The sequence below is a fragment of the Apium graveolens genome, chromosome 4 (assembly GCF_009905375.1).
Source record: "Apium graveolens cultivar Ventura chromosome 4, ASM990537v1, whole genome shotgun sequence".
NCBI lineage: Eukaryota > Viridiplantae > Streptophyta > Magnoliopsida > Apiales > Apiaceae > Apium > Apium graveolens.
In genome coordinates, this window is record NC_133650.1 from 83,533,184 (window position 1) to 83,559,544 (window position 26,361).

General features: G+C 36.6%; 1 protein-coding gene across 1 annotated transcript; it reads left to right on the forward strand.

Moving 5' to 3' along the window:
• Positions 1-13,619: 13,619 nt before the first annotated feature.
• On the forward strand, positions 13,620-26,124 carry LOC141718689 (TLC domain-containing protein At5g14285-like). Its single transcript, XM_074521069.1, has 3 exons — positions 13,620-13,677; positions 14,501-15,042; positions 25,855-26,124. The coding sequence occupies exons 1-3, from the start codon at positions 13,620-13,622 to the stop codon at positions 26,122-26,124; spliced, it is 870 nt and encodes a 289-aa protein (XP_074377170.1).
• The last annotated feature ends 237 nt before the right edge of the window (positions 26,125-26,361 follow it).

The following is a 26,361-nucleotide window of genomic DNA, read 5'->3' on the forward strand; positions in this document are numbered from 1 at the left end:
GATACGCCGTGACCAATCACACTGTCACGGAAGTGTCATGTCACTGGTGCCGCAATGACATAGTTGTATTACCCCTACAGCTGGTTAACTCGGTATACCATAAATCACACCAAGGGTTCAAAATAAAAATATTCTCGCAAAATTTAAAATCATTTCAAACCAATAATTCAGATTTCCAAAACAGAGGGTGTCATAAATAATTTTTAAAAACCGCATAACAGATATTTAAAATTTTCAAAATAATTTTCGGAAGTTAAAATGGCCAAATCAAATATTAACGAAATGAACAAAAGGTAGAACGAAATGAATCAAATAAATATAATGAATACGAGGAGTAGCGCGGAATAGAAATGGACAGAATCCGTACCTAAAAGTAGTAAACCCAAATATCCACAAAATTCACGAATCCACTAAACTCACGAGCCTCGATCTAATCACCAAAATAATTAAATATTGTATTACTACAAATCTAATAACCGAAGCACTGCGACTTGTAAATGATAGTTCATACTTTTAATCCTTTATTCACAAATATTCAACATCAGGAGCCTAGTAAACAGATTTTCTAACCATAATCAATTATATTTTAATATATAAAATTATGTACACAACTGAAGAATATCATGAATTTAAATAAATCAACATTGGTCATGAACTATAGGCATATCATGAAACAATTAAAGTAATGCATCATGCGTTAGGTAGGTGTTATAATCATCTAGAAAAATATTATTATAATAACCTAATGATAACACTAGTTCCTTCTCTCTTTTTTCTTTTGACACAAGTTCATAAGTTTGGTTTTGATTACAAAGTTTATTTCTATCACATAGAAAACAGAGTAGGGCAAATTATTAAATATTTTAAATTATCAACTTACAATTTTTACTTCTATTAAAATTAGTCCTAACAAATCTTCACACTATATTTGTATCAATAAATTCTAAGACTTGTGATGGATTAAAGTTTAATTGTTCATGTATGATTACATATGTTAATGTTAATATTCAATTTTCGTGACTTAACCCACGCGAACTAAAGTTTCATTAACATGCAATTTATTTGATATACATATTGTAGGAACAGATCCAGTGGAGACGGGGTGGGGCCCTATCCAAATATGTAAAAACAATGCAAATGAGATTATTTAGAATAGAATTGTATACCTTTTTCCTTGTGTATTGTTCACGATTTACTATGTTTCTCTGTCACTCCCCTCTGCAACTTCTCTCCTCTCTCCTGCTTTTGTACTCAGTTTTTCTCCCCGACCGCCTACTCTTCCTCTCTCTCAATTAGGTTTTATAATATAATAAAGAAGATTGTCTTTGAAGGATTTATATAGTGTTGTAACTTCCTATAATTATTAGAATTTCAATGATTGAACAAGTATTTTATCGGTATCCCTTTTCTTTTTTAATTAGAGAATAAATCAAAATCATTGTAGTTATAATCCTATTATTATTATAATTATTATTATTATCATTATCTAAAATTCACGTATATTACATATATACCCCCTTAAAAAGGATTTCATCCCCGGAATCAAACGAAACTAAATACCAGTACCTGAATCAAATAAATGCGGATATTTCTCACAAATAGATTCTTCTAATTCCCAAGTAGCCTCTCTCTTCGAATGATTTTTCCACAAAACTTTCACAAACGCAATGATGTTCTTCCTCAAAACTCGCTCCTCTCGAGCTAAGATAACCTCTACTTCTTCCTCACAAGAAATATCCTCTCTAATCTTATGTAATGGATACTGAACTATGTGTAATGGATGATATTTTTAGCCCCTCAAAACAAACACATGAAACACATTATGCACATGAGATAGTTGCGGCGACAATGCAACTCTATAAGATACTTCCCCAACTTTCTCCATAACATCAAAAGGTCCAACATATCTCGGACTAAGCTTTCCCTTTCATACCAAAACGCTTCACACCCTTACAAGGCGATACCTTTAAGAACACATGATCACCCGGTTCAAATCCACCAAACTTTATGTGTTGGTCCGCATAGCTCTTTTGACGCGATCGAGCCTCCTCAAAACTTTCTTTAACTTTATCTACCTTCTCATTGGTGATTTTAACCAACTCTGGCCCTTCAATGACTCTCTCACCAACCTCATCCCAACAAGATGGTGCCTTACACCTCCTACTATACAAAGCCTCAAATGGTGGCATACCAATACTCGCGTGCCAACTATTATTGTATGCAAACTCGACAAGATATAGATATTTATCCCAATCACCTATCCACTCCAAAGCACAAGCCCTCAACATATCTTTCAATGTCTAAATCGTCCTCTTCGATTGTCCATCTGTATGTGGATGATAAGATGTACTAAAATTAAGCCTTGTACACCAAGCTTGTTAGAAACCCTTCCAAAAACGTGATATAAGTCTCGTATCCCTGTCAGAAACTATCGACACGGGCACACTATGAAGTCTAATAATATCTCGCTGAAAAATCTATGTCAACTCATGAACATGAGTAGTCTCTCTAATTGGCAAGAAGTGAGCGGACTTAGCGAGTCTATCAACCACCACCTATATAACATCATTCTTCTTGAAAGTCCTCGGCAAATGAGTCACAAAATCCATATTAATGTTTTCCCACTTCCAAACTGGAATATCTACTAGCTGCAATAGTCCACTAGGCCTCTGATGATCTATATTCACCTGTTGACATGTAAGACATTTCCCCACAAATTCTGCTATATCTCCTTTCATTCCACTCCACCAAATGTGCTTCTTCAAATCCCTATACATCTTACTGGAACCTGGGTGAATAGAGAATGAAGAACTTTGAACCTCCTTCAAACTTTTCTCACGAATTGCCGGGTCTGAGGGAACACACAATTTACTACCCAACCATATCACACCCTCATCATCAACACGAAAATGTTTTTCCTTGCCACTTACCACCTCGGATCTAATAGCTTCCAAACCTGTATCACTCTTCTGAGCTTCCTTAACCATTGAAACAAGATTTCGGTTCCACTTTTAAACTTGCAATACTACCATTTGATCCTCTAACATATAACTCAACACCCAAGCGCTCCAAATCTGAAATAAGGTGCAGCTGAGTAATAAGAGATGCAACACTCCCCCAAGTTCTTCCTACTAAGAGCGTCTGCCACTACATTCGCCTTCACTGAATGGTATTGAATATTTGCATCATAATCCTTAAGAATTTCAAGCCACCTCCGCTGTCTCATATTAAGCTATTTCTGAGTAAAAATGTATTTTAGACTCTTGTGATCAGTAAAGATGTCACAAGTCTCTCCATAAAGATAGTGTCTCCAGATCTTCAAAGCAAATACCACAGCAGCTAACTCCAAGTCATGGGTAGGATAGTTCACCTCATAAGTTTTAAGTTGCCTAGAGGTGTAAGAAATGACTTTCCCATGCTGCATAAGAACGCACCCCAATCCTCTCTTAGAAACATTACTATAAACCTGAAAACCTCCACTCCCTGATGGCAACACAAGTATTGGAGCTGACATCAACCTCTTCTTTAACTCTTGAAAGCTCTTCTCACGATCATCATTCCACTCGAACTTAATTCCCTTCCTCATTAACTGAGTCAATGGTAAAGCTATGCAAGAGAAACCTTCCACAAAATGCCTGTAATAATCTGCCAAACCCAAGAAACTCCTCACCTCCGTCACATTGCTAGGTCTGGGCCAATTAGTAATAGCCTCAACTTTCGCAGGATCCAACTCAATACCCCTACCAGACACAATATGCCCCAAGAATGCCACTTCCTCCAACCAGAATTCGCACTTGGAAAATTTCGCAAACAACTTCTTCTCCCTCAAAATTTCAAGTACAGTACGTAAATGCTCCTCTCTGCTCCTAGAGTATATCAAGATATCACCGATGAAGACCACCACAAATTTATCCAGATAATCATGAAAGACCTGATTCATCAAATCTATAAATACCACTGCTGCATTCGTCAACCCAAAGGACATCACGAGAAACTCATAATGACCATAACGAGTGTGAAATGCAGTCTTCAGAATGTCTTCCTCCCTAACTCGTAACTGATGGTAACCAGATCTCAAATCTATCTTCGAAAAGTACTTCGCCCCTTGCAACTGATCAAACAAGTCATCAATACGTGGCAAAGGATACCTGTTTCTGACAGTCACCTTATTCAACTCCCTATAGTCAATGCACAATCTCATGGAACCATCCTTTTTTTTTCACAAACAACACAGGAGCGCCCCATGGAGACACACTTGGCCTGATAAATCCCCTATCCAACAACTCCTGCAGCTGTTCCTTCAATTCCTGCAACACTCCCGCAAGTTCTTCCTACTAAGAGCGTCTGCCACTACATTCGCCTTCACTGAATGGTACTGAATATTTGCATCATAATCCTTAAGAATTTCAAGCCACCTCCGCTGTTTCATATTAAGCTATTTCTGAGTAAAAATGTATTTTAGACTCTTGTGATCATTAAAGATGTCACAAGTCTCTCCATAAAGATAGTGTCTCCAGATCTTCAAAGCAAATACCACAGCAGCTAACTCCAAGTCATGGGTAGGATAGTTCACCTCATAAGTTTTAAGTTGCCTAGAGGTGTAAGAAATGACTTTCCCATGCTGCATAAGAACGCACCCCAATCCTCTCTTAGAAATATTACTATAAACCTGAAAACCTCCACTCCCTGATGGCAACACAAGTATTGGAGCTGACATCAACCTCTTTTTTAACTCTTGAAAGCTCTTCTCACGATCATCATTCCACTCGAACTTAATTCCCTTCCTCATTAACTGAGTCAATGGTAAAGCTATGAAAGAGAAACCTTCCACAAAATGCCTGTAGTAATCTGCCAAACCCAAGAAACTCCTCACCTCCGTCACATTGCTAGGTCTGGGCCAATTAGTAATAGCCTCAACTTTCGCAGGATCCAACTCAATACCCCTACCAGACACAATATGCCCCAAGAATGCCACTTCCTCCAACCAGAATTCACACTTGGAAAATTTCGCAAACAACTTCTTCTCCCTCAAAATTTCAAGTACAGTACGTAAATGCTCCTCTCTGCTCCTAGAGTATATCAAGATATCACCGATGAAGACTACCACAAATTTATCCAGATAATCATGAAAGACCTGATTCATCAAATCTATAAATATTACTGCTGCATTCGTCAACCCAAAGGACATCACGAGAAACTTATAATGACCATAATGAGTGTGAAATGCAGTCTTCAGAATGTCTTCCTCCCTAACTCGTAACTGATGGTAACCAGATCTCAAATCTATCTTCGAAAAGTACTTCGCCCCTTGCAACTGATCAAACAAGTCATCAATACGTGGCAAAGGATACCTGTTTCTGACAGTCACCTTATTCAACTCCCTATAGTCAATGCACAATCTCATGGAACCATCCTTTTTCTTCACAAACAACACAGGAGCGCCCCATGGAGACACACTTGGCCTGATAAATCCCCTATCCAACAACTCCTGCAGCTGTTCCTTCAATTCCTGCAACTCAAGTGGTGCCATCCGGTAAGGCGCCTTAGAAATAGGCTCAACACCTGAAAATAGTTCAATAGTAAACTCCACCTCTCTATATGATGGGAAACCTGATAACTCATCGGGGAACACATCTTTATACTCCCTCACAGCTGGATAATCCTCGATGTGAGGTTCATCCTTCGATGTATCCTTCATGAAAACATGGTATCCATCACAACCCTTAGAAAACAATTTACTCGCCTTTAGAGCATAAATTAACTTAACATCCCCCTTCGGCTGAGACCCTTGGTATACAAATTCTTGTTTATCTATATCCCCAAAGATCATCCTTTTTCCTTGACAATCAATTGTGGCACGATGTTCACATAACCAATCCATACCCAAGATAATATCAAAGTCATGCATCTCCATCGGAAGCAAGTTAACCTTATAATTTCTATCTCCAACAATTATCGTACACTCTGGATATATATCAGATATAATAACAGAATTCCCCATCGGGGTAGCAATAAATATATGAGGATATAATAATGAAGGTGCAACGCCAAGATGACGAATAAATGATAAAGACACAACAGAATGGGTCGAACAAATGATAAGCATCACGTATACCAATAAGAAGTGTTCGTGAAATGGTACCTGAATTAGCTGATGCCTAATTTGCAGTCAATGCAAACACTCTGGTTGTAGGATTCTGCTGACTGCCACTACCACCGCCAGCTCCTCCTTCACCAGTATTGCGCGACACTGTACAATCCTTTGCCCTATGGGACATGCTACCACACAAGAAACAAGTCCCAGCCTGTCTATAACAAGCTCTACTTGGATGATGTCCACCACATGTAGCACAAGGAGCCACTGGAATCATATTGGGGTTACCTCCATATACTGAGTAAAGGCTCTACCCCTGTTGACGATTCTGCCACTACCTAGGCTGCTTCTGTCGCTGAAACTGCTGATTCTGATTTTGACCAGCATACTGATTCCGGCCGTGGAATGACTGACCACCCCTAAATCTAGATTCTGGCCGCGCCACTATCCATGTTGACCACTGTGACCTCCATACCACTGTCTACCCTATGCAAAACCCTGAGCATCCCTAGTCCTCTTACTAACACTATTAGACCTGGAAGTCCTAAAATCTATACACTCTTTCTCAACATCCTTTGCTGCATCAGCCATATTTGCCACATTATCAAATTTAAAGGAGATTATGGAACCCCTCAGATACGACTTCAACCCCCACTTAAATTTATCAGCCTGCTGTGCAGCAGTCCCTGCAAATGTCTCAACAAATCCAGCCAACCTTATAAACCTCGCCATATAATCAGTAATGCTCTCATCATGGTGCTGCACAATAGAAGGAAACTCCCTTAAATAAGCCTCCCTATCGGTATTAGAGAAGTATTGCTCATAGAATACCTCCTTGAATCCCTGCCATTCTAAAGCCTCTGCATACTGCTCCCCTTTAGTAGCTTTCACTCCTCTCCACCACCTCTGAGCATCCCCCTCCAACTTATACACAGCTTACCTAACCTTCTGAATCTCATCACAACCCAGTGCATCAAAAATCTTCTCGAGATGAACAATTCAATTTTCAACATCAATGGGAGTCGGTGTTGTACTAAAAAGTCTAGTTTCTGCTTCACAAACCTCTCCAACCATACAAATGGCTCCAACTGATGGCCCTAACCGTTCTGATTCCGATTCCCATTGCCATTCCGATTTTCTTGTCCATTCTGATTTCCCTCTCCATTCTGATTTCCTTCTCCATTCTGATTTCCCTCGCCATTCTGATTTCCTTGGTTTGCCAAAGCCTGCTATACAGCCCGAGCCACTGCTTGCCCTATCATCTCAGTAAGCTGAGCGGGGTCAATATGAAAAGGATCACGTCTAGGAGGTATCTACAATATAAGATAGCGAACGAATGAAGATTACGAGATTAAATATGATGAATCAGTCACAAACATGTTGTGTATATGTTGTGTACTTGATGATTTCATGAACAAAACACCTTAGTAGATTTTACTTAGTAAAATAATGTAGCACTCAACGGATAAGATTTATAGTCCCGACGAATGACTCATTATAGTCCCGACGGATGATGACTTATTATCTATCGAGTGAGTAGTTTATGTAACAATAAGTCAGTAGCACATTTCTGCATTCACCATTGTATAGATTTTGTAAGTAGTATTCAAGTCATGTTGACTTTAACTAGATATACAGAATAGGTTGATTAATTGTACATATATGATATCTTGTAATTCTGCATAAATGAAATGAAGTCAAGTGCCAGTTTGCTACCTGACGGATAACCTACAATGAAGTCGACGGATGATCAAATAGACAATCCGATGGATGATCAATAACTCAACGGATGATCATGAACCCGACGGATAAAGAATTCAAATATCTGTTGATAGTGACAACACAGTCACATGCGTCGAGTGGATGCAAATGGAATGTGGTAGCCTATTCAACTGGGTTTTCGAGAACAAAGAAGCATTGCCATTTCCATGCTATTATGAAGATATTCAAAGATGCTGGAATAGAGTAATGAAATAGCATTGTAATAGACTAGATAGTTTTTGTTTTATTATCTTGTCTTATTATTTTGTAATCTTGGTGATATATAAACCAAGTAGTAGCAACTAAGACACCATCGATCTAAGCAAGAAAGCAGAGAAACATTTGTAAGCAGGATTCTTAGCATTTCTCTGTAGTCTTAGAAGTTCAATTATTGTAAGCAGCTGTGAACATTTCTGCACACAGGGTTCTCTCGATATATAATATATATCTCTGGTGGAATCATTCAAATCCACCAGAAAGTTTTTAAAGACTCCTATTTTTAATTACTTGTATTTTGATTCACTTAAGTTTTTATTCCGCATTGTGCTAATCAATACACTTATATTTATATTTGAGTTAGAACATTTTATTTCAAGAAAAAGTTTCAAGAATTCCATTCAACCCCCTTCTATAATTCTTGTCATATTGTTAAGGGACTAACAATTGGTATCAGAGCAAGCTCTTAACTTACAAAGAGTTTAAAGATCAAAACAATACATCAAGATGAACAAGAAGGATGTTGGAGTCAAGATCCCTTTTCTGGATAAAGATAATTACCATCATTGGAAGGTAAAGATGCATCTTCATTTGCTTTCTCAAGATGAGGCCTATGTTGACTGCATAGAAAGAGGCCCTCATGTTCCAATGAGAGCAGTAACAGGAAAGGAGCCATCAGTCCCCAAGCCAAGGCATGAATGGTCTGATCCTGACATTGAACAAGTCAGGAAGGATAAAAAGGCCATGAACATCCTATTTAATGGAGTTGATGGAGATATGTTTGACAACATTATCAACTGCAAAATTGCCAAGGATGTTTGGGATACAATACAGATAATCTGTGATGGCACTGAGTAACTTAGAGAAAACAAGATGCAGCTCTTGATTCAGCAATATGAGCATTTTCACAATGAAGAAAGTGAGTCTCTCACTGATATTTTTAGTAGGTTTTAGAAACTACTAAATACTCTAAAGTTGCATGGAAGGGTCTATTAGACAAAAGACTCCAATCTGAAATTCCTTAGATCTCTTCCAAAGGAATGGAAACCAATGACAGTCTCATTAAGAAACTCACAAGATTATAAGAAGTTTACTTTGGAGAGACTGTATGGCATCCTGAAAACCTATGAGCTTGAAATAGAGCAGGATGAAAGGATGGATAGAGGAAAGAAGAAAGGAGGATCCATTGCACTAGTTGCTGAGTTGGAAAAGGAGAAGGAAGTGAAGATGGAAGTTGTTGAATCAACTTCAAGGATCTGTGAGAATAAGGGCAAGGGGCTTGCAGTAGAAAGTGAAGATTCTTTGAGCCAAGATGACATGGAAGACATTGATGAACACCTAGCATTTCTTTCCAGGAGATTTTTCAAGCTCAAGTTCAAGAAGAACTTTGGAGCAGCCAAGCCAAATAGAAATATGGTGGATAAATCAAAATTCAAATGTTTCAAATATGGCTTGGCAGGGCATTTTGCCAGTGAGTGTAGGAAGTCAGATTCCAGTAAGAAAAAGTTTGAGCCAGTGTATTATAAACAAAAATACTTTGAGATGCTCAAATAAAAGGAAAGGGCTTCTATAACACAAGAAAATGACTGGGCAGCAGATGGTCTGGATGAAGATGAAGATGTCAGTTATGTCAATCTAGCCCTAATGGCCAAGTCTGATGAGACAGAAACAAGTTCTTCAAGTAATCAGGTAATTACTACAAACCTTGCACAGTTATCTAAAGCTGAGTGTAATGATGCCATAGATGACATGTCTATAGAGCTATATCATTTGCGTGTTACACTTAAGTCTCTTACTAAAGAAAATGCTAAAATCAAAGAAAACAATTTGTTTTTGAGTGAGAGAAATAATGTGCTTGAGTCTCAGTTTATTGATTTTGAAAAATTAAGAATTGAGTGTAAAATTGCCAAGGAGGAATTAACTGAGTCCTTGAAGAAAGAGGAAATTTTAAAGAAGCAGCTCGAGCGTGAACAAGAGGTGATTAAAGTATGAAAAACATTCAGGGATGTCCATGCTCAAATCACCAAAGTTCAAGGAATTGAGTCTTTCTATGATGCAGCCTGGAAAAAGAACAAAGAGAAACTAGAACCAAATTTGGTAGATGGAGTGCTTACAGATGTAGACTCGATGGATGATGAGGATCATCCGTCGGATAACAAAAAGGGTTATCCGTTGAATGATGAAAATCCTCATCCGTCGGCTGTGAGCAAGCCTATCAGTAAAGCCAAACTTGTTAAGCTGAATGAGAAATATGGGTCTGTTTCCAAGAACTTTGTTTTAGGAGAATCGAGTCAAGTTAAGAAAGGGAAAAAGGCTAATATGGGTCACATGATTGTCAAACAGTTAAGTGATAGACTTGAAAAGATTGAGGTAAAAACAGAGACTAAAAAGAAAAATAATAGGAATGGTAAAGTAGGGATTAACAAACACAATAACTACACACCTGATAAATATGCTCCTAGAAAAATTTGTGTCAAGTGTGGTAGTGTAAATCATTTGTCTGTTAACTGTAAATCTACCATGCCTACTTCCATGTCTGTGCAACCTCAATTTCCTAACATGAATGCCATGCCTCCCATGCCTATGAATGCTATGTCTGCACATAATATGAATGCTCAGTTTGCTAACATGCCATTTGCACCTAATCCTTATTATGCAGTATTTAGTATGCCACAAATGCCATTTAGCATGCCATACTGGAATAAGATGTTCACTAATAGCATGCCATTCCCTGTTAATAATAATATGCATGATAATTCTGTTGTAATGAATGGTTTCAAAGGCCAAACTTAAATGACCAAGGATGAAACTGATATCCCTAAGTCAAATGAAATAAAGCCTAAGAAACAGATAAAGAAAGCTAACAAGGCAGGACCCAAGGAAACTTGGGTACCAAAATCAACTTGATTTGATTTTGATGTGTGCAGGAAAATAGAAAGAATCTTTGGTACTTGGATAGTGGTTGTTCAAGACACATGACTGGTGAATCTACCCTGCTCACAGAGTTTAAGGAGAGAGCTGGCCCAAGTATTACTTTTGGAGATGACAACAAGGGTTATACTGTGGGATATAGCTTGATTTCAAAGGACAATGTCATCATTGAGGAGGTTGCCTTAGTGGATGGTCTCAAACACAACTTGTTGAGTGTCAGCCAACTTTGTGATAAAGGCAACTCAGTAACCTTTAATTCAAAAGCCTGTGTTATGACCAAGAAAAGAAGCAACAAAGTGGTTCTCAATGGTGTGAGAAAATGAAATATGTACCTAGCTGATTTCAACTCATCTAATGTAGAATCTGTAACTTGTCTTCTCAGTAAAGCAAGTCAGGATGAAAGTTGTCTATGGCACAAGAAGCTATCCCATTTAAACTTCAGGACCATGAATGAGCTAGTAAAGAAAGAACTGGTTAGAGGCATTCCTCTAGTAGAGTTTTCTAAGGATGGACTGTGTGATGCCTGGCAAAAAAGGAAGCAGATTAAAGCATCATTCAGGAAGAAACTTGATTCAACAATTGAAGAGCCTTTGCAACTGCTTCACATGGATTTGTCTGAACCAGTCAATTTATTGTCCATCTCAAGGAAAAGATTTTGCTTAGTAATTTTAGATGATTTCTCAAAGTTCTCTTGGACATATTTCCTAAAGTCTAAATATGAGGCTAGTGAAATCATCATCAATCACATAAGGCAAATCAATAATCATCCTGATTTCAAGGTTAGAAGAATCAGGAGTGACAATAGAACTGAGTTCAAGAATTCTGTCATGAGAGCATTTTGTGAGGAAAATGGGATTCTGCATGAGTTTTCAGCAGCAAGGACTCCACAACAGAATGGAGTAGTGGAAAGGAAGAACAGATCACTTATTGAAGCTGCAAGGACAATGCTTGAAGAATCTAAACTGCCAACATATTTCTGGGCTGAAGCTGTAAATACTGCATGCTACACTCAGAATATTTCTCTGGTTAATCAAGTTAGATGCATGACTCCCTATCAATTGTTCAAGAACAAGAAGCCAACTCTAATATTCTTCATGTCTATGGCTGTAAATGCTATATTATGAGACATCAAACTGATCAAAATGGGAAGTTTGATGCTAAAGCAGATGAAGGAATTTTTGTTGGATATGCTGTTGGTAAAGCATATAGAATCTACAATCTAAGAACCAACATTATTGTGGAATCAATAGATGTTTTGTTTGATGATAAAAAGATTGAAGGACTGAAAGATGGAGATTACCATGAGAGCCTCAAATTCGACAATGTGGAGATGGTTAGTGATGACAGTGATGATGAAAGTGATCAAGAAACAGTGTCTAAGGATAATGCGGACAAATCTACTACCAATGAAGCACAAAACTCAACATCTGTCGAGTTGCATAATGCTTCATCCGTCGGGAGGCAATCTGTGTCATCCGTCAGGAGACAACCAGCTTCATCCGTCGGTACTCAAAATTCACCATCCGTCGGGTTATGAAAAGGAGCAGGAAGTCAAGATAGATCACCTATAGAAAGTTTCCCTTTCTCAAATCAAAGATCCACAAACTCAGGGGGAGTTTCTAACAATCAAAACTCAATCACACATCAAGACAACAATGAGGTTTCTTCATCTAGAGCTAATCTACCTCAACAAAGGAAATGGACAAAAGATCACCCCTTTGAGCTTATCATTGGTGATGTTTCTTCTAGAGTTCAAACAAGAAGAGCAACTCAGGATGAATGTCAATACAGCAGCTTTCTTTCCAAGGAAGAACCAAAGAAGGTAGAAGACGCTTTATTGGATCCTGATTGGATTTTAGCTATGCAGGAGGAGCTAAACCAATTTGAAAGGAATAATGTATGGAAGCTGGTGCCCAAGCCTAAAGGAAAGAATCCAATAGATACCAAATGGGTATTCAGAAACAAGATGGATGAAAATGGCATAGTAGTCAGGAACAAAGCTAGATTGGTTGCTAAGGGCTATTGTCAGCAAGAAGGAATTGATTTTGATGAAACATTTGCTCCTGTTGCAAGACTTGAAGCCATTAGAATCTTCTTAGCCTATGCAGCCCATGCCAATTTCAAGGTCTATCAAATGGATGTCAAAAGTGCCTTTTTGAATGGAGATTTGGAGGAGGAAGTCTATATCAGTCAACCTCCTGGTTTTGAAGATCCAAATTTTCCAGAACATGTCTATTATCTTTTGAAAGCACTTTATGGACTAAAGCAAGCACCTAGAGCCTGGTATGACACTTTATCAAAGTTCCTTTTAAAAAATCACTTCACAAGAGGTACTCTAGATAAAACTTTATTTTTCAGAAATGTTAATGGCTCTAGTATACTTGTTCAAATTTATGTAGATGATATTATTTTTGGCTCTACAGATGATAAACTTTGCAAAAAGTTTGCCAAATTGATGCAAAGTAAGTATGAAATGAGTATGATGGGAGAACTAACTTACTTTCTTGGCTTACAAGTTAAGCAAGTTAGTGATGGAATATTCATTAGTCAAACTAAATATATTTTTGATCTTTTAAAGAAGTTTGATCTAATGGATTGCACATCTGCAAAAACTCCCATGGCCACTGCAACTAAGCTTAATTTAAACACTACTGAGAAGTCTGTAGATATTTCAAGTTATAGAGGCATGGTTGGCTCACTTCTGTACTTGATAACTAGTATGCCATATATAATGGTTGCTACATGTTTATGTGCTAGATTTCAGGTTAATTCTAGAGAATCTCTTTTAATAGCTATTAAGAGAATTTTCAGATATCTCAAGGGAACACCAAATCTTGGCATTTGGTACCCTAGAGATTCTGGTTTTGATCTAACTGGTTATTCAGATGCAGATTATGCAGGTTGTAGAATTGATAGAAAAAGTACAACAGGAACCTGTCAATTTCTAGGAAACAAGCTTGTGTCCTGGTTCAGTAAAAAGTAAAATTCAGTTTCTACTTCTACAGCTGAAGCTGAATATATTGCTGCTGGTAGTTGTTGTGCACAGATATTATGGATGAAAAATTAATTGCTAGACTATGGTTTGCAAGTTGAAAGGATTCCTATTTTTTTGTGATAACACAAGTGCAATTGCCATCACTGAAAATCCAATACAATATTCAAGGACAAAGCACATAGATATCAAGTACCATTTCATAAGGGAACATGTAATGAATGGTACTGTGGAACTACATTTTGTTCCAAGTGAGAAGCAGCTTGCAGATATCTTTACCAAGCCACTGGATGAATCCACCTTTTCAAGGTTGGTAAGTGAGTTAGGTAAGCTTAATTACTCTTAAATAGAGGTGGCCAGACGGTCGGGCCGTCCGGGCCGTGCCGAGTTTCAAGCGAGCCGAATCAATTAGCCAGTAACTCGTGAACGACACGTAGAATTGAACGAGCCGAGCCGAGTCGTGCCGGTTTGATAAAGTGATAACCCGGGATCGGCTCGCGAATTAGGCGAGTTTCCCGAGTTAGGCGAGTTAGGCGAATGCGAGCCGTGCCGGTTCGTGCTTGCAAATTCGTTGACGGCCGCTCCAGATCTCCTTGTCTTCTTTTCATTCTATCTCACAATATATCTCCTAGCCCACTTCCTCATTTTCAATAACTGGACCTCCAAGCTCCGACCCGAAGCTGCAAGCTGCTTAATCTCCTACTTCCATGGCTCTCCGGCCGTTTTTCTCGCCGGAAAAGCCTTACTTTCCGATCAAAATCGTGGGTTTGCTTCAACCAACACTACTTTCCAGACCCTTATTCTTGATTACAGTATTGCTTATTTTTTGATGGACCTCATTCATTATTTACTGTTTTACCCAAGTGATATTCTTTTTATTGCCCATCATTTAGCCACATTGTTTGTATTTATGACTTGTAGATTTGTTGTTTTTCATGGGGCTTATGCTGTGCTTATGCTTTTGATTATTGTCGAAGTCACTAGCTTTTGTCAAAACACTTGGACTTTAGCTTGTGCTAGGAGGAAAGATTCTGAGTTTGCAGACAAGGTGATACTATGCGAGCCGTGCCGGTTCGAGCCGTGCCGGTTCGTGCTTGCAAATTCGTTGACGATTAAGGCGTGCCGGGCCGGTTTGGTTACGGGCCGGTTACGGTTTTCAGATTGTTAATTCGTGCTCGGTTCATTTTAATTGCCGGTTCGATCCGAATAGTGACTCGGCACATCTCGAGGCGAATTGTACGAATTTCTGGCGAGCCGAATAGCGAGCGGGCCGATCCAAACCGCTCGTTTGGCCGACTCTACTCTTAAAATCTATCTGAGTTATTTTGCAAGTTGAAATGCAGCCAGAAATTTAATTGATTTTTCAGTCTTGGATGAAATTTTGGCTAAGTCAAAAATTTACATCTCGACGGATGATCTTTATCCGTCGAGTTTGATCATCCGTCGATATATTATTTGCTAACAAAAATCTATTATGTTTCTAGAATATTTTATGTCTCGACGGATAACAGTTTATCCTCATCCGTCGAATTGTCTTAATCTCAGCCGTTAATTCCTTGTACTTTATCCATCGAGTATACTTACAGTTTGTAAGCATAACACGACGGATAATGGGTGGAATTTTTACAGTTTATTTTTAAATGGCTATTTTAGGCAATTTCTATTGGTTACTTTATTTTACTTCATTATTTTTTTATCAGTTATTTTTGAGATAGTATAAAAGCTTATTTCATTGCAATTGTTTTTCTTTTATCATTCTCAATTCAACTGCTCTAATTTCATTCTCTCTCAAAGCACTTACTCTCTTTCTCTTCAAGCTCTTATTCTCTAATAATGGCACCTGTTGTAAAGATTATGTCTCAAACTGGGTTCATTTATGAGAGAACAATTTCACCGTACTAGTGAACAAGGGTATTCAGCAATCTGGAGATTATCACAAGACGATGGACTTTGTGAAGAGTTGCAAGCTCAACTATGCCATGCTGGAATCACCCACAATCTTCTGTGAAGTTGTTGAAGAGATGTGGACCACTGCTACCTACAACTCTACAGATAAGACCATCACTCTAACCATTAAAGGTAAAGAATTTTGTATCAATAGTGATGTGATAAAAGCATGTTTCAAAATTCCTGATAACAATGTGACTTCACCACACACTGACACTGATATAATCAGTATGCTTAATTCCATGCACTATGTACTTCCTACTTCTAAACTGAGTGATATTAGGAGAATGGGTCTTATGAAAGAGTGGAGTTTCTTGTGTGATGTAGTTACAAAGGTTTTCTCAGGAAAGATCAGTGATTTTGATTCGGTGAATATTTCCATGCTTAACATGCTCTACATTCTAGTTACAGATAAATTCTACAATTTCAGTGACCTTGTCTTGTTTGAGTTAGGTTTTAAATTAAGATAGTTAAATAAAAGAGGTAAGAATGTGTATTATGCTAGATTTCTTATGTTATTAGCTAACCACCTCTGTGAAGAGATTGTGCTTGAGAACCCTAACAACAAATTAGAGTGTTGGGTTCAAGAGAGAAGGCTCATTGCAGATTTGAACAGGGCCAATCATCACAAGGATGTGCCAATGTTCTATTTTCCTGTAATGCAAGCACCTCAGGTAAGTGAGGTAAGTTCACCTATTCCTACAACTATTCCAACCTCCATAATTTCTTTGAGTTCAAGTGTGGCTATGGCAACTGTGTCAATGACCAAACAGTTGCCTACCAAAGCTGCCAAACCTCCAATTATTTCAAAATCCAAATCAAAGAAAGCCCCCTCTGGTATCTCCTAAAAGATTCCAGTTGAAAAATCCACTAAAGCCAAAGAGGGGAGTATGAGGATGGTAAGTTAGGTGAGGGAAGGGGTGAACATAAAAGAAACCCTAAGAATAAGGTTGAAGAGTTGAGTGAATCCCAGCCTAGCCACACTGCAGTTTCCCAACAAACTGCAATACTTAAAAAGGACAAAAGCTCATTTCTAGCTGTATGCTCCCAAAATGATGTAGCTATTGAACAAAGCTCTCAACCAAGAGCACATGCTAAGAGGGTTAGGGACGCAAGCTCACCCCAAACTTATACTAGAAAGAAGAAATCAAAAACCTTTGGGGATGCACATGGTACACACACTGTGCAAACTGGTGCTAAAGACACAGTCACTACACCTTCACAAATTCAGTTTGATGTGACTCCAATAAATTTGGAGTCACATCCAAAATATCTAGTTATAGAAGCACCTCTAACACCAAACTCACCAACAAATTCTATAGATGTGGATATGATAAACACATCAATTCCTGATTCCCCTTCTTTAACTCTGTTGGGGAAGTCAAAATCTAGTGCAAGTGAGCATCATCTTTTAGATGATTTGTTTGCTCACTTTCCAATTCTTTAAGGAACTGTTGTGTCATATGTGCCTAAAATATCTTCAATCAGCACAGAGTCAACAATAGTTTCTATTCCCAGCTCATTCATTTCTACTCTCTCGACGGATATTGCTCATCCGTCAAGTAGTGATTGTATCCCGACGGATAAGTCTAACAGCAGTTATCCGTCGTATAGCAAAACCTCTCACTTGATGGATATCACTCATCCGTCGAGTATCTCTGTACAACTTCAAACTTCAATTATTTCAAGTGCAGAAGATTTAGTGGTTGTACAGTCACTCTTAGGATTGAGAGAGAAGAGTGTTTTGAGTGAGAGTCTGGTTGCTCCCATGAAAAAGGAGAGGAAATGAGTGAAAATCTGCAATCCATTTCTTCAGGATTGGTAAAAGAGAGTGAGAGGAGTCCCACCTTAGTAGGTGAAGGTGAGGGTGTGAGGGTGGGGAGCCAGGGTGAGACCCAGATGCAACAAAAGAGAGAAAATGAGAGAAATGCAGGTACTGGAGCAATAAGGATGGATGTCATTGCTAGTGAGTCAATGAATGTCCAGGATGCAGACAGGGAAGGACTATCTCAGCATCCTAAAGCTATTATAGATTCCACTTCCCTTGATGCTGAGGCATTTACTCACCCTGTTCCAGCTTATCAACTTCTAGCTGAACTGGGAAATGACAATGCAGAAAGGATGCTGAATTTGGTGCATACCATACAGTCTATAATGAGAGCTAAGGATGCCATCACAGCTTTGCCTTCTATAGCTGGTGATGTGGACTATGAGACTGGTGGTTCAGCTGATTTCTTTGGAGATGGGAGTGGGGATAGTGAAGATGAAACAATGGACATAAGGGGAGAAGTAGGCTCAAGTTCAAGGTCAGGTATGCCATCATGGGCATTTTCAAAGCACTGTGATGAGCATTACTTCAAGACAACCCTGATCCAATTAATCAATCAGACAAATACTGCTCTTCAAACCACTACCAATGCCAACACCAAGAAGCTCCTTCAGGCACATCTAGCCTCCCTGCAACTTCAATAAATCCAGGGCTTCCAACATGCTAGAGATGTGAATACTATGAAGAATGATATTGAGGAGATGAAAAAGGCTATTTCAGACATGATAGATTCTAAACTTCCACAAGCTACAATGCTTGACATCAAGAGGCAATTAAGGAAAAATCCTGATATGTCAACCAAGATAGATGCCTTGGACACAAGAATTTCAGCCATGGAAGCATCTTTAACTGCCCTTCATCTCCATCAAGCCCAACAGACTGATCTACTTCAAAAATTGGTGGCTGCTCAAACCCCCTCCTCTACTCAAATTGATGATAACAAAAAGGGGAGAAAAGATCAAGTGAGGGGGAGAGGCTTCAAATTTAAATCAGTAAAGTAATTATACCTTCAATTACTATCTCAAAACCATCAGTTATAGATAGTATAGATCTGATCAATGCAGCAGCAACCAACTTAAGAGCAGTTGATAAGGAAAAGTTGAGTTTAGTCAACTGGGAGAAGATTGATGAGGAAATACAGAAGAAGTTTGAAATTATCAAGGAGCCAGTTAAGTCAGCCATCCATCACTCTCAAGTCAAGAAAATTAGTGTGAATGAGATGAGCATGAACTATCTGGAAAGAGGACAATCTTCCTGCATCAAATCTCCAAAGGCTGAAATAATTCTTAAACCAAGGGTAAACTACTCAAAATCATCATTGAAGAACCCTTTGGACACTGTGTATGAGACACCTAAGCCTGATGAAAAGAAGCTTCTATCAAGGTCAATTTCTTTATACAAAGATCCAGCTGATTCAGCTTCCAAAAGAAGAATTGCCAAGATTTTCAAAAATGGGAAAAAAAATTGTGTGGTAGCTGGACATCCTCAATTTGCTCAAGCAAAGAGAGAAGAAAAGGCTAGATTGAAGCAGGAAAAGAAGCAAGCTGCTCTGGATGCTAAAAAGACTAAACAAAAGAAAGAGCAGATTGCTATCTTGGCCAAGCTACATGCTGTAAATTCATCACAACAAATTCCTTCTCAACCATCTGAAGCTATTGAATCAAAGAAGCAAGTTGAACAACAGAAGAAATCTCCAAGAAAGAAGGAATTGGCTAAAAGAACTAAAAGGAAACTGGATATTGTTGACAAGGAATTGGAAGATCAATTTCCTAAGGAATCCACACCATCTACAACTCAAGCATCAAAGCCCTCTGTGGTATTTGAAGATATCAGGGTGGTGGATCCCTACAAGAATATTCATGGTGAACCTATTGTGCCCAAAGATGAGCCAATAGAATGGGAGAATATACCAATTCCTGACTTCAATTTACCAATCCTTAGCAAGCTAAAAAGAACAAAGTCAAGAGCAGTCAAGAAAGTAAAGCTGTCACCTCTCAAATCCAAATCTTAAGTCAAAGCTCAATCTAAAGTCAGTAAGGGAGACTATCTGTACTTGTGTGACATCAAAGAATTTTCTGATCTAAACCTCTATGTGGATGAACTGGATGAAGTGAGAGGAATTGATGCATACAGAAACCTACCTGAAAGGTTAGTGTTCAAGTACAAAGGAGGAAAGGAGATTCAGTGGCCTCTTCACAGAATCCTTCAAGAAAGCCAAGCTGTACTAATTAAAGTTTATTCATCCTTCAAGAAGAACTTTAGGTTCAACATTACTACAAGAAGATTGGTATTGAAGAAGATTGAAGAACTAAGGAGTGTTAGAGCTAAAGATGCACTCCCAAAGACTCTAATCATCGCTTACACAGGGAGAAGAGTGCATCTAAGGCCCTACTGGCTGATGGAGTTCATAGATGATAAAGGTGTGAGAAGATTCTTCAGATTATAAGACCAATTGAGCATCTCTAGCAATGAGACTCTTTTAGAAATGCAAGGAAAGCTAAATCTCTCAGAATCTGATGATCTGGAATTCCACAGGCAGCTCCAAAATCAGATTGAGGAAAATAACAGAAAGCTTGAAAATAGATCCAGACCTTCAAGAAACTAGACAAATCTGCTCAGGCTAGAGGAGCATCTTGAAAAATGACTGTGAGCAAAACTTTGTACATTTTTGTTAATTGAAGCACTTTTCAGTAATATCTACTTTCTCTTAAAGTCATATTTTTAGGGTGTTTTGTTATCATCAAGTATCTCTTAATTTATGGCTACAATTTCAGTAGACATAAATTGGGGGATATTGTTGTGTATATGTTGTATACTTGATGATTTCATGAACAAAACACCTTAGTAGATTTTACTTAGTGAAATAATGTAACACTCGACGGATAAGATTTATAGTCCCGACGGATGATGACTTATTATCCATCGAGTGAGTAGCTTATGTAACAATAAGTCTGTAGCATATTTCTGCATTCACCATTGTATAGATTCTGTAAGTAGTATTCAAGTCATGTTGACTTTAACTAGATATGCAGAATAGGTTGATTAATTGTACATAGATGATGTCTTGTAATTCTGCATAAATGAAATGAAATCAAGTGCCAGTTTGCTACCCGACAGATAACCTACAATGAAGTTGATGGATGATCAAATAGACAACCCGACGGATGATCAATAACTCGACGGATGATCATGAACCCGACGGATAAAGAATTCAAATATCTGTTGACAGTGACAACACAGTCACATGCGTCGAGTGGATGTAAATGGAATGTGGTAGCCTATTTAACTGGGTTTTCGAGAACAAAGAAGCATTGTCATTTCCATGCTATTATGAAGATATTCAAAGATGCTGGAATAGAGTAATGAAGTAGCATTGTAATAGACTAGATAGTTTTTATTTTATTATCTTGTCTTATTACTTTGTAATCTTGGTGATATATAAACCAAGTAGTAGTAACTAAGACACCATCGGTCTAAGTAAGAAAGCAGAGAAACATTTATAAGCAGGATTCTTAGCATTTCTCTGTAGTCTTAGAAGTTCAATTGTTGTAAGCAGCTGTGAGCATTGCTGCACACAGGGTTCTCTCGATATATAATATATATCTCTGATGGAATTATTCAAATCCACCAGAAAGTTTTTAAAGACTCTTGTTTTTAATTACTTGTGTTTTGATTCACTTAAGTTTTTATTCCGCATTGTGCTAATCAATACACTTATATTTATATTTGAGTTAGAACATTTTATTTTACGAAAAAGTTTCAAGAATTCCATTCAACCCCCCTTCTGTAATTCTTGTCATATTGTTAAGGGACTAACAAAACAAATTTCAAAATGATGAAGCAGAATGAAATGATAAAGAGCAGAATGAAACGAAATTAAATAGAACACCCATCCTATCGTCTACCCAAACTCACAGGTCAACCTAAATAGGTTTTCTACAAGAAAGAACCTAAGCTCTGCTGCCATATCTGTAATACCCCCTTCTTTTAAATAAAATGAGATATTATTTAAAATCCATAAATCTGCAAACAAAGCACTAATATATTTCTAAATAATAATTAAACAGTTTAAAATCTCCAAAATAATATTAAATCTCCAAACTGTCTAAACCAATAATATAAATATTGAAATCTCTAAAAATATAATTAAATCTAGATACTGATAAAGTCTGAAATTCTAAATAATAAATAGGGTAGCTCACCATCGCACAGTCCCAGATCCCCCTAAGCACCTGCCAGAAAGAGAATACGGCATGAGCCAAACGCCCAGTACGGATTTGGAATACAATTTATAAGATAAGAGATCAGAAATAAATAATCAGCAATTTATAATAAAACAACAATTTTAAAAATAAGTAAGGTTGAAGCAACGAGGGTTAGGATATTTCATATCGAGATCAGAACAGATACAAATACACACATTATAGGGTACGTAATGTGTGCAACAGAATGGATAACGTGTACGGCATATACAATGTCACCATAAATCAAATCACAAATCAAACTCTGGGTTCACCCACGTATCCTGAACAAATATCAAATGCGCAAAAGCTCCTCCCAAGAGCTAACAGAAGGATACGCCGTGACCAATCACAATGTCACAGAAATGTCATGTCACTGGTGCCGCAATGACATGGCTGTATTACCCCTACAGCTGGTTAACTCGGTATACCCTAAATCACACTAAGGGTTCAAAATAAAAATATTCTCGCAAAATTTAAAATCATTTCAAACCAATAATTCAGATTTCCAAAACAGAGGGTGTCATAAATAATTTTTAAAAACCGCATAACAGATATTTAAAATTTTCAAAATTAATTTTCAAAATAATTTTCGGAAGTTAAAATGGCCAAATCAAATATTAACAGAATGAACAAAAGGTAGAACGGAACGAATCAAATAAATATAATGAATACGAGGAGTAGCGCGGAATAGAAATGGACAGAATCCGTACCTAAAAGTAGTAAACCCAAATATCCACAAAATTCACGAATCCACTAAACTCACGAGTCTCGATCTAATCACCAAAATAATTAAATATTGTATTACTACAAATCTAATAACCATAATCAATTATATTTTAATATATAAAATTATGTACACAACTGAAGAATATCATGAATTTAAATAAATCAACATTGTTCATGAACTATAGGCATATCATGAAATAATTAAAGTAATGCATCATGCGTTAGGTAGGTGTTATAATCATCTAGAAAAATATTATTATAATAACCTAATGATAACACTAGTTCCTTCTCTCTTTTTTCTTTTGACACAAGTTCATAAGTTTGATTTTGATAACAAAGTTTATTTCTATCATATAGAAAACAGAGTAGGGCAAATTATTAAATATTTTAAATTATCAACTTACAATTTTTACTTCTATTAAAATTAGTCCTAACAAATCTTCACACTATAATTGTATCAATAAATTCTAAGACTTGTGATGGATTAAAGTTTAATTGTTCATGTATGATTACAGATGTTAATGTTAATATTCAATTTTCGTGACTTAACCCACGCGAACTAAAGTTTCATTAACATGCAATTTATTTGATATACATATTGTAGGTTTCTATCCAAATATGTAAAAACAATGCAAATGAGATTATTTAGAATAGAATTGTATACCTTTTTCCTTGTGTATTGTTCACGATTTACTATATTTCTCTGTCACTCCCCTCTGCAACTTCTCTCCTCTCTCCTGCTTCTGTACTCAGTTTTTCTCCCCGACCGCCTACTCTTCCTCTCTCTCAATTAGGTTTTATAATATAATAAAGAAGATTGTCTTTGAAGGATTTATATAGTGTTGTAACTTCCTATAATTATTAGAATTTCAATGATTGAACAAGTATTTTATCGTTATCCTTTTTTTTCTAATTAGCGAATAAATCAAAATCACTGTAGTTCTAATCCAATTATTATTATTATTATTATTATTATTATTATTATTATTATTATTATTATTATTATCATCATCATCATCTAAAATTCATGTATATTACAAAGACCATTGAACAAAATGTTCATGGCCCTTTTGTCCTAATGAACTGCTTCAATGTCTTCATCAGTCAATTCTGACTTAGGCTTTGGAATTGTTTGTTCATTTCCAGTTACTTCACCAGCTTCTGTTGCATCCCCTCGAGGAATATGAGGTCCATTCTCTATGTAGTTGACATAGTTTTCGTCTTGAGAGAGTAGATGAAGGTGCATATTCACTTTCTAGTGATGATAATTGTCTTTGTCCGGAAGTGGGATCTTTACTCCAACATCTTTTTTGCTCATGTTGTTTGATTTCTTTGATTTTAAACTATTTGTGTGTTAAGAGCTTGCTCTGATACTAATTATTATTCCCTAACAATACAAAAACAGAATTATAGAAGGGGGTTGAATGGAATTCTGGACTTTTTGCTTTTCTAAAAAAATATTTCTTAAATATGCAACGATGTTTTGAATATGCAGGAGTGCAAATAAGACTTGAAAAGTATTCAACAAACATTAAGTAAATAAACACAAGTTTAAAACTTTCTGGTGGATTTGTATTTCCACCAGAGATGTATATATTGAGAAAATCTATGTGATACAAGAATGCACACAGCTTCTTACAAGTAAACTTTACAACTTAGAACCTGAGAGTATTTCTAGAGATACAACTTGCTTTCTACTTGTTGTTCTAGTTGATTAAGTTCTTAGTTACTTGTTACTCTTCATTTATATATCACCAAGTTACATGTACAATCAGGCAAGAACAATATTCCTATCATCTAGATCCATTCACATATTTCTTCATTTCTCTATCCAATGCAATCCAAGTTAGATACAGAATCTTTGAACAAGCTTGTCTTGCATGGAAATGGAAATGCTTCATTTTCTTCTAACACCTGCAATCAGGCTGCCACATTCCTTTTATGCACTATCAACCCATGTGACTCTGTCAGCTTCTGTCAAGTCCCTATCAACTGCTATCTTGTTGATCATCTGTTGAAGCTTCTTAGAGGTTATTCGTTGACACTTTATTGGTGTCATCCGTTGCAACTTTCTTGATAATATCTGTTGACAGCTTTAACCGATATCCGTTATATTGAGTTATACGTTGAAGCTTGTAAAGTCATCCGTTGAAACTTTGTAGATTAGCAGTTGAAGTTATTTCCTTAGAAGTTGATATTCTTTCACTTATACAAAATTACAAGGCATTTTATATTTACACTTAACCCACCTATTTTTTATATCTTGCTAGTAGTCAACATGACTTAGAAATAACTAAAACTCCTGAATCCCCCAGCTATTTTAGTGTGTAGAATGTGCAACATACTTATTCATATAAGCTACTCTTTCAACGGATAGATAACTGTGGTTATCCATTGAAAGCTACAAAAGACACTTAATAAATCTACTTATTCTTATGTTTAAAAATTGTTTTCTATTTTTGTGTATTAATTCTTGTATTCATGCTATTTTTGATCAGTTAATTTGTAATATTTTTTTGATTATTTTGGTTACAAGTAGATTATTCAAGTCTCATTAATTTTAGTTGATTTATTTATAGGTAGTTTTAGTTACGATACGTATTTAAATATCTAGTACTTGAATTAGTGTAATATTTGAAAATTTTATTTTATTACATTTACTTCTTCAAGTTGATTTTTACCTTTTAGTCCTTGTAATGATTTAAATGGATTTGTACAATCTTATAATCATGTCACATCTCAGTTGTCATATTGCATTATTAATGTTATTTTACGTATAGGGCTCTATTTTTATATTAAATAATAGTAGAGTATTTCGTAGTTATTTGGACAAATACGATAAGTTTTGTTTTAAATATTGTACATGCTTATTGTTGCTAATGTAGTATTAAGTTTTTTTTCAATACAAAATGCTTTTTGTACATTTTTTTTATTTTGTTATATACACAGTTAAGTTGTCATAACTCCTGTTTTGATTTAGAATCGGGTACCTTCTTATTTTGGATTCTAATATTCATAGTTAGTTTTTTTGATTCAATTATTGTAATTATGAATTACATATGTGATTTTGGTTTTAATTTTGAGTTTTTTTCTTGTTATTTTTGTTTTTGAATAGAGTTTTAAGTATACAATTGATGTTGAAGATCACGATGATGCTAAAATTGTTATATTTAACAAGTATTATCCCATCATCGACATCAAGGACTCTTTGTCTGCTGAACAACTCTCCGAACTTAGTAAATCTTGTTTTGGGAATTTGTTGAAGATGCTTCATTTCAAGTTCCAACACCAGCGCATTCATAATCTTCTGATTAGGCAATTGAAACAGCCTAATTCAAATGAGCCGTGGATTGGTGTTAGGGGTGTTATACTGAAATTGGGCTAGATAAATTTGGAACTATGACTATGTTAGGTCCAAAAGGCGTACAGGGGGTGAATATAAGTTCTTCATTTTTAAATCTAAAATACAGCGGAAATTGAAACTTTAAAACGAAGTAAACAAACACGAGAGATTTCACGGAATAATTCATATATAAAGAAATTAAACCACAAAAATTTGCTTACACCTTTGAATATAGATTCAAAGTTACACAAAGAAAGAGCCAATACAAATATAAAAGAT

Bases quoted from the DNA above. Each gene is read 5' to 3' on its own strand.
- LOC141718689 (XM_074521069.1), top strand. From the start codon at position 13,620: ATGGCCACTGCAACTAAGCTTAATTTAAACACTACTGAGAAGTCTGTA. The intron at 13,678-14,500 runs GTTATAGAGGCA...CTCGCGAATTAG, and splicing joins GAAGTCTGTAGATATTTCAA to GCGAGTTTCCCGAGTTAGGC. The intron at 15,043-25,854 runs GTGATACTATGC...GTTTTTGAATAG, and splicing joins ATTCTGAGTTTGCAGACAAG to AGTTTTAAGTATACAATTGA.